Source organism: Quercus robur, chromosome 9 (assembly GCF_932294415.1).
Source record: "Quercus robur chromosome 9, dhQueRobu3.1, whole genome shotgun sequence".
In the NCBI taxonomy this organism is placed as follows: Eukaryota; Viridiplantae; Streptophyta; class Magnoliopsida; order Fagales; family Fagaceae; genus Quercus; species Quercus robur.
The window spans coordinates 40,106,438-40,121,809 of NC_065542.1; the positions used below are offsets into that span (position 1 = coordinate 40,106,438).

A 15,372-nucleotide genomic window follows, 5' to 3' on the forward strand; every position below is an offset into this window, starting at 1 on the left:
CCAATAACGTGGTTTCTCAAAAAAAAGAAAGGCCAATGACGCATCTTTCAATGCATATTGAAAAAATCTTAAGAATTTTCAAGCATGTTCTCAGTAAAATCCTTAGGTTGTCTTCTCTTTGGTGTAAATATGAGTTGGAAACACCTATTGAGCCTAGGGGTGGCTAGAGTTTTCAACTTAAGAGAGAGAGAGAGCGAGAGAGAGAGAGAGAGAGAGAGAGATATATATATATATATATATATATATTTTTTTTTTTTCAATAATGCCCCCTTGAAATTTTAAGAACCAAATGCACTTTGAAACTTTAGGAACCAAATAGGTTTAAGGCAAACTTTAGGAAGCAATAATGCCTGTATGTTACTAACCCAAAGTAAAATTACCAAACCACTCTTTTTATACAAGAATATTTTTGGGTAAACTACATATTTGGTCCTTATCCTTTATAGTATATTTCAATTTGGTCCTTAACCTTTTAATTGTGTCAATTTGGTCCCTAACCTTTTAGTGTCGAGTCATTTTAGTCCTTATTGTTATATTTTAGATGAAAATTGAAGACATGTCAAACGGTCAAAATAAAATTATAGCATATTGTCACATCAACGAAATCTAATTTTTTATTTTGACCATTAAACGCGTTATCAATTTTCATCCAAAAATAATAATAAGGACTAAATTGACACGGTATTGAAAAGTTAGGAACTAAATTGACACAATTAAAAAATTAAGGACTAAATTAAAATATGGTTTATAAGGGTGCGTTTGAATCGACTTCAAACGCATTCCGGAAATGATTTTCCGGAAAATAGGTGTGTTTGGTTGGTCCGGAAAATTCTATTTTCCGGAAATTGAAATCCGTTGACCGAAAAAATTAGCCTTTGACCACGGAAATCAATTACCGGCTCTATTTTCACTTCAAAGGATTTCCGGAAAAGAGAGAGAGAGAGGGAGAGAGCGCGCGCGCGAGGGAGAAGACCAGTGGGCGGATCCAGACACAAGCCACAACCCAGATCGCGCCATCGCGATCTCGCCGGCGGATCGCGATCTCGGATCGCGATCGCGCCGTGGATCGCGATCTCGGATCGCGATCGCGCCGTGGATCGCGATCGACGGCGCGGTCGTCGGACTGAATTTGTCGCCGTGGATCGCGATTTTTTCCTAGGTTGTGGGTTGTGTTTTTCTGAATTTGTGTTTTCCTTTCTTTTCCAAACAGCAGAAAATATTTTCCGGAAAATTTTTTGAAGTGCAACCAAACACCATGAAAACATTTTCCTTTTCCGGAAATTAGCATTTCCGGAAAATATGTATTTTCCGGAAAACGTTTTCCAGCAACCAAACACAGCCTAAAATAGAGATCATGTACATAGCCTACCCGGTATGTTTTTAAAGGTCTTGATATTATACCGTTATTTATTTAATTGATATGTCTTTTTTTTTTTTAATTATTTATACTAATATTAATTTTGTTACCTCAAACGTGAAGCAACTCTGATTCTTATCGAATTATCTTAGGTTACTCTCCATCATCCTTCGATGAAGCAGAAATAAGTGAAAATATAAATTGTCCGAAACATCCTGAGTGGGAAAGGGAAAGGGGTTGGCAGTGGAAGTGGTGTCCGGTGGGGTGGTCTGCAGTGCAGAGAGAGAATCCCCATTTGTAGCCTCAAAGCTTCCCGCGAAATCGAAAATCAATTCCTAGCTCCTCCTACTTACTCAATCACAATCAGTCATGCCCTCCGCTCCTACAAAGCTCTACGCAGGTCTCTCTCTCTCTCTCTCTCTCTCTCTCTCTACTTTCTTCTTCTTCTCATTGATGTTTTTGTTAAATTTGCAGATGACGTCAGCCTGCTAGTGGTTCTATTGGACACAAACCCTTTCTTCTGGAGCACTTCCTCTCTCCCTTTCTCCAAGTTCCTTTCTCACGTACTTTCTCTCTCTCTCTCTCTCTCCTAAACCCTAACTCTCTCTCTCTCTCTCTCTAAAATAATTTTGATTGGTCTTCTTCTGCAGGTGCTCTCGTTTTTGAACTCGATTCTGCTTCTCAACCAAATCAACCAAATCGCAGTGATCGCTACGGGATGCAATTCCTGCGACTACATCTACGATTCCTCTTTGTCGACCAACCCCGGCATCGAGAACGGAAAGCTCCCGGCTCTCTTCTCTGAGTTGTTGAAGAAATTGGAAGACTTTGTCACCAGGGATGAGCAATTGAATAAGCAACAGTCACAGTCTCTACCACCCATCACCACATCTTCGCTGCTATCGGGCTCCTTGTCCATGGCTCTTTGTTGTATCCTAATCCTTATAATGATGCAGCTTTTGTCAATTCTGTGTGTATAAATTAAAAAAATGTGTTGTATATACAAATACAAATAAAATGGAGTGTTTTCGCTTCATTCATTCCATGAATAGATATACAGAGAGTTTTTCGTTCAGGACCACTCCATCCACATCCTCGAGTGAGTATTACTATTCATATTTTTAATTCTTACGGTTTTTGCTAAGTTGGGATGCTGATATTTATTTTGTTCATTTAACTGCCCATGTATCGTGGAGCTGTGGGGTTTTGTTTTCCAAGATGATATGCATGTGCTATAATAATCTTGTTATTTGACAATACAACTTTAGAAAATATGTGATATGTTAATAGCTACTACAGCCTTTTTCAGGTTTGTAAAAACTAAAAACTACAGTTATCCGTTAGTGATTCCTATAGTGTTTTTGTTATGTTTCCTTCTTTACTGCCTTTGCAAAAATTTATATAAAGATGATCCTGGTCATTGATGCACTAAAAAGTGTAATTATTGACAATGAATGCGAGCGCCATTAAGATCTTAAACAGAATTTTTTCTTTTTTGGTTCTACAAACTCTTGATTTATTACAAATGTTTACCTGTGGTGATATGATACTTAAACAGCTTTTGTTATCATCCAAAGTTGACATATATTTTACCAAACTCATGTGAATTATCATCCAGATTGATTTATGTGGCTGGCCTGATCAGAGCAATTGGCAAGGCCAATTATATATATGCATGTGCATTGCTTCTGTTTCTTAGAGCCAACCTTCTGTGGGTTTTTTTTTGTATTTCTATTTCTATTTTTATCTTTATTTGATGTTTCATCATTTTATCACATTCTTATAGGATTTTCATGAACTTAATGGTATATTTCTCTGGTAAAGTTACTAACATATGGGAGCAGATTTTATGTGTGCAGGGATCGTCAGATGGGCCAGAACAGTATGTTCTTTATAATCTTTGGAAGTATTTTATTATTATGTTATATTTTTTGTACTGCTTGGTTGAGCTTTTACTCTGAAAGTTTTTCTCCCCTTCTCCAGATATGTTGCAATCATGAATTCAATATTCTCAGCACAGCGTTCAATGGTATGCAGTTTAAGCTTTTAACATGTCTTATTAACAATCTCTTTACAACAATCTAATTTTTGGATTGCGAATGGCTGGATCAGTATTTGGAAGTAGTCCGGTGTCTTTCATTCAATTTCCCTTCAATTCCAATGAAGGTTGAGAATGCTTCTAGGAATTCTAGTTTGATATCTTATGATGTTAACTTGTACCATAAATGGCTCTGGTTTTGGGTCCCCAAACATTTAATATGAAAAATTGGCTATTATATGTGGAGCATATTCAGGAATAATCAAAATCAAAGTCCCTAAGTTGTTATTATTGTTTGGTTGTTGAGCATGAAAGCTATACTATGCATTTTGCTATAGATGGACAAGAATTAGTTGGCAAATGTAGTTCATTTTGCCATAGTTCTATAAAATAATTGTGATTTACCATCATATGTAAATCTTACTTTGGAATGAGAATTGTGGCTGATTACCATGCATTTGCATTTTTGCCATACTCGTTAAAGAATATTTAGTTACCAAGTACCATAAATTGGCGTGTGTTCCGAGAATAATGATCATCAATAAGAGTTGCATCCAGTTTACTATCTAACATAAGTTTGACAATCTTCTGTTTGTGCTTCAACCACCCAGGTCTTGATTGTTAAATTTCCCGTCCTTCTCCCTGCCAACATGGCATCCACTGTTTTAAACTGCTTTGTAATAAACTCCGACTCACATGAGTTCCTCAAAACACCTCGTTTTCACCAAGTTATCTAACCTCTCCTGTTAGCCTACTTTGTTTTATCCCCTTGTCAATTTTTTTGCCTTTATCCTCTTTGGATCACCTGCTTATTAATTCCCTTTCAAAAATTTCCAACTTGTGACCACCGTGTACTTTCTCCCTGTTTGTCTCAGGTTTTTGTTCATTTTCTTTGTAACCTGTTTGTACTTTCAACTTGGCTCTGTTGACAGTGCTGATGAATTGAACAAATTCAAGCGCTATTCAAAACCTTTAATTTTGAATGGAGCTAAGCAACCAAAATGCAAGGTTCACTGCCAATGGTAGTTTATTACAAGATTTAGTTTTTTTTTTTTTTTTTTTTTTTTCTTTCCTTTTCCGTAGTCATAATAGTAAGTGAAGTATCTGCAAATCTCATCTTAACGATGTGGTGAAGACTTGAATTTGATCATTATTTTGAAATGAAAAAAATAAAATAAAATAAATAAAAGGGCCATAAATTTGATTTAGGCATTTGAGACGGGATAATCTTGACACATAACAATGTTCTCTTGGGTCCATGTGAAATATTGGGTTTATCAAATAAGATTGTACCCCATGGTTGAGACATCCCCTATAAATATACACTCGTAATATGGCTGTGTGAACCAGGAGTCTAAAAGTCGAAAAGTGGGCCTATTGATTGTTAAACATTCAGCTTCTTTGTCTGACAATTTAGCCTTTAAAGGAAAATGTTGGTCATCATTCAGTTTTGTTAAACTGTTTTTGACATGTTCTAACACTCTGAGTGGGAAAAAACTACTATCAGCGAGTGCTGAAATGTGTCAACAACATTAGGGTATGTAATTTCATGTTTTTTCAATGCTGTGTGAGATATATGATGGCTTATTAAATTGTCTGTCTATCAAAGTAACTCAAGCTTTGTTGAACAGGTTACTGCCATGCCAATTGGATGTCAAGTTTAGATATCTTTTTTAAACTGTATGCATACTAGTAGCATGTAGATTATGATCACTTTAGGTACATTGGGAGAGTACAAAGGTCCTCTTATAAGATTTTTGATCCTTCACATCTTTTAATAGATTGAATTATCATTTTTGTTTTCAAGTTAAAGATGTCTCATGTGAAATCAATGTGCTCCTTTTGCAGGTTCCTATAGATTCTTGTTATATAGGTTCTAACAATTCTGCCTTCCTACAGCAGGTACTTTGTCTTTAGCACGCATTCTTAATGAATTTTTTGCCAGACATGAGTTATTATTAGCATCAGCCCTCTGTTTACTTCAGTGATTGCTTTTAATGTTTGTGAACAACAGGCTTCTTACATAACTGGTGGTGTGTATCAGAAACCCCAGCAACTGGATGGGCTCTTTCAATATCTCTCGGTAGGTTGTGTATAATTTTGGCAAAGTTCTTTCAATTTGTAGTCCTGTATCTTGTTCTCTGCTGATTGAGCTTGCTTGTCCTGTACGAACTTCATAATTTATTTTAAAATATTATGTGATATGCTTGGCAAATTTCAAGACTATTTGGACTATAACATGAAATATATAAAGGGGAAGCTCAAATTGCATTATCTTCAAGATAAACACTACAATTCTGTCTGTCCGTTGCTAAATTTTCCAATAATCTGATGAACATTTGAAAGAGCTTACTTTCCTGATTATGTATATTGCTGATTACAACTCAGAAAAGTCACTGCAAATGCAAATTAGACTCCACCAATTGGGAGGCACGACATATGACAAATATACAGTGTTCTTTACAACTCTGTTACCTTGCTTATGTTGATTTTCCTGTCTATCAAAATGGGGATACACGATCTACACATCGTTAACTGGTCATAGGTTAAAATTGGCACTAGTTATAATGTTCTGTGATGCTTTGAAAAAAATTCCTTGCTTATGTTGATTTTCCTGTCTATCAAAAACCGGGGCTACATGATCTACACATGGTTAACTGGTCATAGGTTAACTTAAAATCAGCATTGGTTATAACGTTCTGTAATGCTTTGAAAAATTTTATATCTTGATGTGTATATTGTTGAGAGCATTTCAAAAGAACCATTGCATTTTCAAATAACTTGGTTCATGAAACCTGAAATAAAATCTAATACCGGTGCCGAATTAGTGAGTTTACTATCATATCACTTGGCCTGTGCATGTCTTAAGCTCAGGTTGGCCAAACTTGTGTAGCTCCAACGGGAAAGACTTGGACATGGTTTGTTCAGATAATGTTTCAAAACAGACATTGTTTCTTGTTCAATGTGGCCTGCTCTTTTTTTGGTTCTTCATAGGTTGTTTGGATAACCGATATTTGAATTCTAGGTAATATCTCATATCTGGCTTAATAACAATGGGGTATGAAGCCCGCACAAGAGTGAGATCTTGAGATTTTTGTTGCTGTTGAAGGATAATGGTGTCATGACAATGATCACTCGAAAAGGGACTCGTGTTTGAGGGAACAAAAAGATAGGACCTAGGAATCACCGCCAAGTAATGAAAAAAGAAAATATAACCTACAAATCACCACCTATGGTTGATTGGAATCATTACCAAGCACTGGAAGAAAACTTCCAACCCAAGTTTTATAAATCAATTTATCAACTATTTACAATAGTGAGTCCAAGGGTTTTTTAATAAACTCTTATAGTTAGATTCAACATGGAAAGAAAATAAACTCAAAATACATAAGATATGAAAATAAAAATCAAATCCCTCTAATAGCATCAATCAATGTCAATCACAATCAATCAGATCCAACAAAATCAGTTAGAATTAATATGTCCAATTAATTGTTTGCACCAACTCACCCTAGGTGGGAACCTCGTCAAGAGTAGCTCATGGTGGCACGATATGGATTGTGAACCTTGGACTGGCTGGGACTTTTTTCTTCTTCTCTCTTTTAATAGTAAAGGTGTCAGGTTGAAGAGCTTGTAGGGGTTCTTTAATGGGTTGGGTTGTAATCCTTAGAAAACCAAGTGGTGTTGTTTTAAACTTTAGAAAACCAGGTTGAAAGGCTTGGTGGTGGCAGCTGCAAGCTGGCCTCCACTGTAGGCTTTGTTGGCGCCAGCTTGTCTCAACAGCGCTTGGAGATGTTTGGGATTTGTGACGAAAAGAACCTTTGTGGTCAAATTTGATGGCAGAGCAATGGGTTGATGACAAAGCTTCAAGCTGGTTTGGGATGTGTGACGAAAAGACCCTTTGTGGTCAAAGTTGAAGGCAGAGCGATGGGTTGATGACAGAGCTTCAAGCTGGTGGTTTGGTGAGCATGTTCATGGCTAGGGAGGTTTGGCAGCAACAGTGTGGACTGAATAAACATGGCAATCACAACTAAGGTGGCCTTGACTTGTTGTGACCAATGCCTAGGATTGGGGTTATGGCAGCAAGTTCATTCCCACTATTTGTGGCTGATTGATTGACAACATTTGGGACTATTTGGATTGCTGGTGGTGGTTGGGGTTCTGTTTGTGTTGTGATGTGGGGCGGTTGGCTGCGCTTTTCTATCAGTGCTGTGGATAGTTTGGGATTTTTATTTATTAATCTTTTCCGGATAAGTAAATAGTCCAGTGATTAAATGCAAAGGGGCACAACCCATGTATACAAGATGTATACAAAAGAGAATATTTACCCATGTGCTTAATGTACACCAACATTAAGCACACAAATTACAGCTATCAAGCATCTCGAACATATTGGCACGAGAACAGACCAAAAGCATTATTTAAGCCCTGTTAGCGTCTTATACCTCAATGATATTCTTGTACATATTAAATCAACCATGGCAAATTTTTTTTTTCTGCTGTTTCGGTATTTGGTTCAGAATTTATAGAACTCTTCAGATTAGAAGTGAATATTTATTGTTAGGTTCAACATAATTGATTTGGTTTGAATCAGAAAATCTAGCAAGAACTTGGTGGACCTTTAATAACTTTGAGATATTTTGCTTTTGAAAAGCAAAATTCATTCAGATTTTATATAAAAAGGAATTGATGAAGCTGGCTTTCTTTTGTCTTATTGAAGATCTGCCTTTACTATTAGTGATATATATTTTCTGACAATTTTGTTTGTTGCATTTGATCTCTTTGGCCTGTCATATATATATGATTATCCTTTTTCCTATTATGTCACTCTTGCTAACTTTTGTTTGTTGTTTCATGCAGACGGTTTTTGCAACTGATTTGCATTCTCGAACCTTCCTACAGCTTCCTAAGTCTGTTGGTGTTGACTTCCGTGCCTCGTAAGTCAAAACTCTTAGTCTTTCATTTGTGCCTCTTTATGTTGTTGTTTCATGACCTCTGTTCTTCTGGATTTTTACTTTTTGAAATACCAAAGTCACAGCTTTATGTTTTATTGCTGATCTACTCTATATACTGGTGAAGGGAGCTGCATCAATTACTGTTTTTTAGCAACTGTGATTATCCCTTGAATATACTGCCTGCGCTACAACTGACCTTAATTTGATAAATTATTCTGTGTGTGGGGGGAAGAGGGGGGTTAGAAAATTCAAACCGATTAGAAATATATTGTTTTTATGTGCAATGAATTGATTATCTGTATTATTTTTTACATAAAGCTAAACATTAGAGGGTAGTTCTCAACTTTACTTTTGGATCTAGATTGATGATTTTGTTTGGGTGTCTAATAATAGTGGATACAGCTAACGTACTAGAATGTCACAATATGTAGTTTTGTCACAATATAACATCTTCCATAAGACCATAGGAAGTGATGAAACAACCCTTGGGTTACTAATATCAGTCATGATAGGCTGTTTTCTTAATCAAAGCAAAGCCTTCAATCTCATTTGCTATCACTTTGAAGCAGTAAAAATCTTAATTTGTTTCCCCATATGTAATATGTATTAGCAATAATTTAACATACATGCACACTCACACACCCACCTTTTGAATTCCTTGCACCTTATTGAGATTATGAAACTTGCAGGTGCTTTTGCCATAAAAAGACAATAGACATGGGCTACATATGTTCTGTATGCTTGTCCATATTCTGTAAGCATCACAAGAAATGTTCAACCTGTGGGTGAGTAGATATACCATCTTTTAAGTTGTATTATGATGTTTATGACATGCTGCTTACAATAGTGTCACCGCTTATAATCAAACTAAACCTATTGGTAGTTGTTAGAATAATGGTTAAGTAATTAAAGTCACCATTTCCTAACAATCTAAACTTTTTGGACAATTGATAGTTTACCGGACTAAGTATAAAATCACAAAGAAACTAAAAGAATTTTTTGCTATGAGGATATCCTTAATGCTATCACAAAAGGCTATCTTTCTGATTAAGCCTGAGATATGGTCTTGAATCATCAGACTTGAGGGTTGAAGGGAGTGAGAAATCTTTTCTGCTCTCCAAATAGGATATGGGGGTTGCCAGTAGCTGGATGGTGAAGCCTATTACAGTTTGTGATGAATTTCTACGTTGAGCTTTTTTCAGGAGTTTGAGATGGGGACAGGAGAATTTGTTAGTATATTATTTAGTTAGGCCACTGTGCAACTGCATGATAAAGTAAGGTTGACAACAACATGAATGGAAAAGAGAAAACAGTCACTGTAGATTGCTACTCTTGATCTTTGGTGTCAAAAAAATAGTTCTCTAGATGAATCAAATTACTTTTGCCTTGGACATCATTAATTTGCCAAATAGTTATTTTGTAAAAAACAAACAATAATTGCTCTGCATTTCTGAGAGGTTAGTTCTATCATTGATTTGCCTCTCTTGATTATAGTTGTGGCTTTGGACATCATGCAGGTCAGTATTTGGTCAGGCCCAGACAGATGTTGCCTCTGCTTCCAATCTTAAGAGAAAGACTCCAGAATCATAATCTTACTCTTCTACAAGCAGATGTATTTTTAATTATTCATTTTTGATGATTCATCAGAAGTAAAATGATCTGTTTTTGATGCTCTTCCATATATTACAGTTCAATTATTTGTGTTGTTGAACTGGTATGTCTGGTTCGAATTTCCTAGCAATTGGTTTTTTTCAATTGAGCTGTTTGGGAACCAGAAAATATTTGCTGAGACAATTTAGGTATACTGTATACATCACAATTTTGGCCCCTATAGCTAGTAGACCATATCAGACTTTTGTTTTGAGATGTAGCAATGATTAATTTTGCATTCAACAAATTGTGCTAAAAAGCTAGCGATTGTACCAAAAGGTAATTGACAATGTTGCACCTTGTCTTTTATTTTAATCTTGGCAAGTATGTTGCCGCATATGAACATTTGTATGAATTCTACATCTTTTTTTCAATGGGTTTTTCTGAACCTTATCAATAACGCTATATTTATACTTAGTTAATGTCATTAGTGTGGGATGCAATTTATAGTTAAGGAAATGTTAGTATCAAGTTTGCAGGAGCGGCTGACTTCTATTTTTTCTTTTTCTTTTTCATGTCAATCAGAAGGAAAAGCAAAAAAATAATAAAGAGCATGAGAAATTGAGAGATGGTCGCATGGCTTTTATCTAGCCTTTACAATCATTTAGGAAAAACATCGGAAGTGGAGGTGTTGAGCAAACTTGACTTCACAAATACAAGAAATCACATTAGAATAACTCTTGGCACGTTGCAATGTGTTGCTAGAAAGAAATAAATAACAGACATAAAATCTTTATGGATGCCAATACCTTGATGGCAATTTTTTTTTTTTTTTTTTTTTTTTTTTTTTAGGGGGGGTGGGGTGGGGGTGGTTGTGTTGCGCTAGAGATCAATGGAAACAGCAAGTCATTGAAGGAGTACACCAGTTTCAAAGGCAAATGCTATTCACAATTATGTACAAACAAAATAACCACAGTTGACAGAAGTGTTGAATCATAAAGTTGATTTTTCTGCACACACGCAAGAGGCTAGCATTAATATGTCCAATTGCAATCATATGGTTCACAGCTATGGAATAGCCATATTTAGAGAGCCCTCATAACCACTTTGTTGGTTGTGTGAACGCCCAGTGCGGCAAGTTTGAACACAGCACGAGTCTTATATAACCTGCAACACAAATCCCTTGTCAATGAAGAGATGTCACAAAGACAACACATACTCAAGTCCTTTTTGCTGAGTCAAAGGTTAAGAATTCTATTAGAACACAGCTGAGAGCTATTGTTATTAGGACACATACACAAAACCTTGCAACTTATCAAACACCGGGGCTATAAATACAGATATTTAACCTGCGGTACTAATAATAAACTTTGCCTCCTAACCACAACTTGGAATTCAGATCATGCAAGTTTCCAAGTTATACATGCACCCAGTATGGGAGGATGAAGTGCCAGTTGAGCTATAGCTCATTGGCTTTAAAAGGGTCTATTCATTAAAATTTAAATGATTAAATGTAAAGATGCCATAAAAATCATATTCACTGTCTACACATTGTAATGCATTCAAACATGTAACAAAAGATGAAAGTGATCTCTTGCTCAATTGGTTGATGGATTGTACAACTGTACGAAAAGGTCTTGCAAGTAACTGATTGCATACCTATAGGTACTTAGGAAGTTGGGTTGGTGCGGTATTGGGGAAGAGGGAAGGACAAATGATTTCAGTATATATATATATTTTTTGCTTGCCAATACTAGTCTTGTGTTTTGATCTTCCATGAAATGTGATGCATAAGATGCATTTTTTGTAAAATATTTTAAATTATGTAACTACAGCATATATGAATTGTAATACCATAACTGCATGTTGGAATAGGATCAAAAATAACATTCACCAAAGCATCCTTATTGTATACTTTAAAAAAAAAATTAAACTCACCCTGCTAGAGCAAGTCCCCAGGTGGACAGGGTATAAAACTGAGTCCTAGCATGCCAAATGCCTAAAACCTTCTCCGGTTGGCTGACACCACCTACCACCTTTGCAACAGCTGGAATTTCATAATATCACAAAATAAGTAACACTGACAATCACTCCTGGCACACAAGACTACATGCCGTGGGAGTAGCCAGAGCCAGGTCTGTCATTCACTATATCACTGAGAAAAATGCGAAATGTTCAAAGTTACCCCATCAAACTCAGAAAGTGAGTCACTTGTACACAAGGTATAAGGAACGTTTCTATGGATTTGACATTTAACTAATCCATTAATTTAATGTTGTACACAAACAAAGCACATACAAACATCTATCCAATTCATTTTCTTTTGTGGCTGTTAATAAATGCTAGAGATTCAGATAACAAAGTTGATTCCAATGAAAATTGGTTTCCTTATCCAGCAACAGAAGATGATTACAAGATAAATCAGTTATTACCAAAAAACCCTTACTCACTCCCTATACTACAAAATAAAAAGGTTACAATGATAACAGATTATATGAAATTTATGAAGTTTTGGATTAAGAAATCATGATGGAAAAAGCATGCTCAAAAATTTTAGACTGAAAACTTACTTTTTTGCAATTCTTCTGGTGTCAAATTCTGTAAATAGTTAAATAGCAATAGGCTTTGGTTGCCATTTACCTGAGCTTTTGGGTTTGACATAATGCACCTAGCCATAAAGTTGGCAACCCCATCCACCACGTGCTCCTCACTAACAACTACATATTTTTCATCATCAATTCCACTTCATTCCTCAACATTGCTTGGGACCATTTCATCTATGACCCATACCCTCCAACTGGGTTCTTCACCATCAACTTTGATTAAAATTTCAGCTGAACGCATATCAGCATCTAATCAAAGAACAAACCCAAGAAACCAGTGAAAGATCAAAATTGTGTTACTTATGGTATAGATAGGATGTGGCATTGAAGTTTTCAAACCCATGAAATAAACTAAAAAACCTGTGGCCTCCTTGAAAGGAAACTCATAGCTAATTCCATTGACCGATGCTTGCTGAAGGGATTCAAGGCGAGCCAAGAAGTGTTCAGAATCCACAGTTGCTACAAGCCGAGCATACAACTGCAATTGGAAATTGAACACCGCACATCAATAAAAAATTGAATCTATCACGAGCGACCAATTTCATTACTTTTCAATATAAAGATATTTGAATTTTGAAATTATAACAACAACAACCAAGTCTTAGCTCTAGAATTGTGGTGTCGGCTAGATCCTCAATAGACTAATCAGGGTTAGCCACAAGAATTATTTTTTGTTATTCTATTCTATCCCAAGTTATACTCTTCATTACCACCTTAATGGACATGTCCTTTTTTACTACTTCTAACAATGTTATTTTATGTCTTCCTCTACCTTTTCGATCCCTCAACCTAAATCAAATTACTCTTCTTCATTGGTGCATTAATCACCCTCCTCCTCTATGACCAAAACCATCATAAGTGACTCTTTCTCATCTATTCATCAATAGGGGCCACCCCTATATTTATGCAAATTTCCTCATTTCGAATCTTATTTTTCCTTAAATTTGTACCTATCCATCTTAACGGTCTCAATTCAACTACACTCATTTTTATGGATATGTTGCTTCTTAGCAGCCAAAATAATATAGCATAGCTAGTCTTATGGCAAACTTATTAAATTTTCCCTCTAACTTAGTAGGCTTGAAATGATAAAAGCCCAAAAATAAAACAAGTAGGAAGCAAAATTTAACAATGAAATTGGTAAGTCTTTAATGAAAAAAGCCAAAGACAACTAATTACATTTGATAAAATATTGGATCTTGGAAAAAGACAAGTAAAGGGTATGTGAAGGAAGCTAATTTCGTAATCAAATTATCAACTTCCATAAAAACCCACACGAGGAATTCCACAAAATTCAACATCAAACGATAAAAACACACAACTAAAGAAATCAATCAAGCTTGAAAAGAACAAAGACGTACATCTGGAGGGCAGTCATGTGATAAAGAAGGGGATTCAGAGAGGTTCTGAAGGAGCTTGAGATTCTGCCCCAGCAAGTTCTTGAGACGCCAATTCTCCGATCGCAGAGACTCCAATTCTTCGTCTGGAGTTGCGGTGTTCTGTTCCTGGTGTTCGTGTTCGTGTTGGTGGTGGTGGGTTTTTTCCAAGGCCATCCAGGCTACGTCGGCAACCTCTATGACCGTCTTCGCCACCTCCACTGCGCCGTGGGCTCTCATGGTTGTGAGCGAAACCTTGGAACCTTAATCTAATCTAGCCTAATCTATCGTTGATGGGAAGATTGGTGAGGTTGTCGTTTGCGTGTTGGTAATGGTAATAGGAATGCGAATGGCAATGGTAATGGTAATGGACTGTGGTTCTTAAAAACTTTTCTTTCTTCACATAGAGGACAAAAAACGAGGTGGGTATTTGTATTTTAAAAAAATAAAAAAATAAAAAAAAAATTTCAACAACCAGTCCGATACAACTTCAAATAAAACAAAAGTATTTGTCCACATTCAGCCCAGCCGACTAGTTCAAAATCCTTAATCATACAAAATTCTTCTCCTCTAACCTAGAGGCACTTCTAGCCTAACCCAACCCCAAATCTAAAATCGCTAATCCTAATCAAACAAAACAAACTATTCAGTCATCACCTCACGCTTCTGCCTAAATTCCTAGTCTTCATGCAGTCACGCCTCTACGCTCTGCTTGACGGCCTCAATTCATGCTACCTGAATTCCCAGTCCTCACGTCATGCGGTCACGCCTTTTCGGCTCGCCATGACGTTGTAGCTCCACTAGCCACTTACCTGACCTGACCTATCCTTCATCGCTTAACCTCAAATCCTAAAGCCCTCACCTCAATTCCTCAAGGTATCTCATTCAATCATTCTCATCTCAGTTCTCTCTCTCTTTTTCTAGAACTGAACTAAATACTAAATAGCATAATAGAAATATCAAGTATGTGTATGTGATATTTTTTGCTACTAAAGCAATTTATATTTATTTGACTTTATCTTTTTGTGTTTATTGTTATTGGATTCTTTATTCTTGACCCACTAACTCTATGACTCGGCCTTTTTGGTTTTTGTGTTGTTTGTCTCTTAAGTGGGTCCAGGTGAGGTGAGGGCCATGAGATTGTGTAAGAATGAATTTTATATGATAATTTATTATATCTCTCTTCCAAGTTAGTTTATCATTGTCGGGGGCGAAAAAGTTTCCTTCTTGAAAAATAAGATTTATGTTGGGTCGGAGGGTCTAAATCGAAACTCGACGATAAGCTTGATGCACGGCCCAAAGACTATCAATGAAGATCTAAGAAGTTCATTATATTTTATGCCTTGCGCTTAGATTGGAACTGACAAGAGTGGCCCATAAACAATCCCTACAGCGAACACGTCAACACGGTTGAAAAACATACTGTAAGAATAACCCAGCAGTAAAGTATTTC

At 36.2% G+C, this 15,372-nt stretch overlaps 1 protein-coding gene and 1 pseudogene across 2 annotated transcripts; one reads left to right on the forward strand and one right to left on the reverse strand.

Annotated features, from left to right (window-relative positions):
* The first annotated feature begins 1,468 nt into the window (after positions 1–1,468).
* Positions 1,469–10,211, forward strand: LOC126698325 (general transcription and DNA repair factor IIH subunit TFB4-like). Of its 2 annotated transcripts, none has more exons than XM_050395475.1 (11): positions 1,469–1,757; positions 1,832–1,920; positions 2,008–2,287; positions 2,410–2,456; positions 3,202–3,239; positions 3,341–3,386; positions 5,244–5,297; positions 5,410–5,478; positions 8,256–8,332; positions 9,040–9,135; positions 9,845–10,211. In XM_050395475.1, exons 1-11 carry the CDS (start codon positions 1,727–1,729, stop codon positions 9,984–9,986), a joined length of 969 nt encoding a protein of 322 aa, XP_050251432.1. In that variant the 5' UTR covers positions 1,469–1,726; the 3' UTR covers positions 9,987–10,211. The 2 variants fall into 2 exon arrangements, with proteins under 2 accessions (XP_050251432.1, XP_050251433.1); XM_050395476.1 differs by having other exon boundaries at positions 1,472–1,757; positions 9,868–10,211.
* Positions 10,212–10,831: 620 nt separating this feature from the next.
* LOC126698326 (uncharacterized) lies at positions 10,832–14,332 on the reverse strand (annotated as a pseudogene).
* Positions 14,333–15,372: the final 1,040 nt, after the last annotated feature.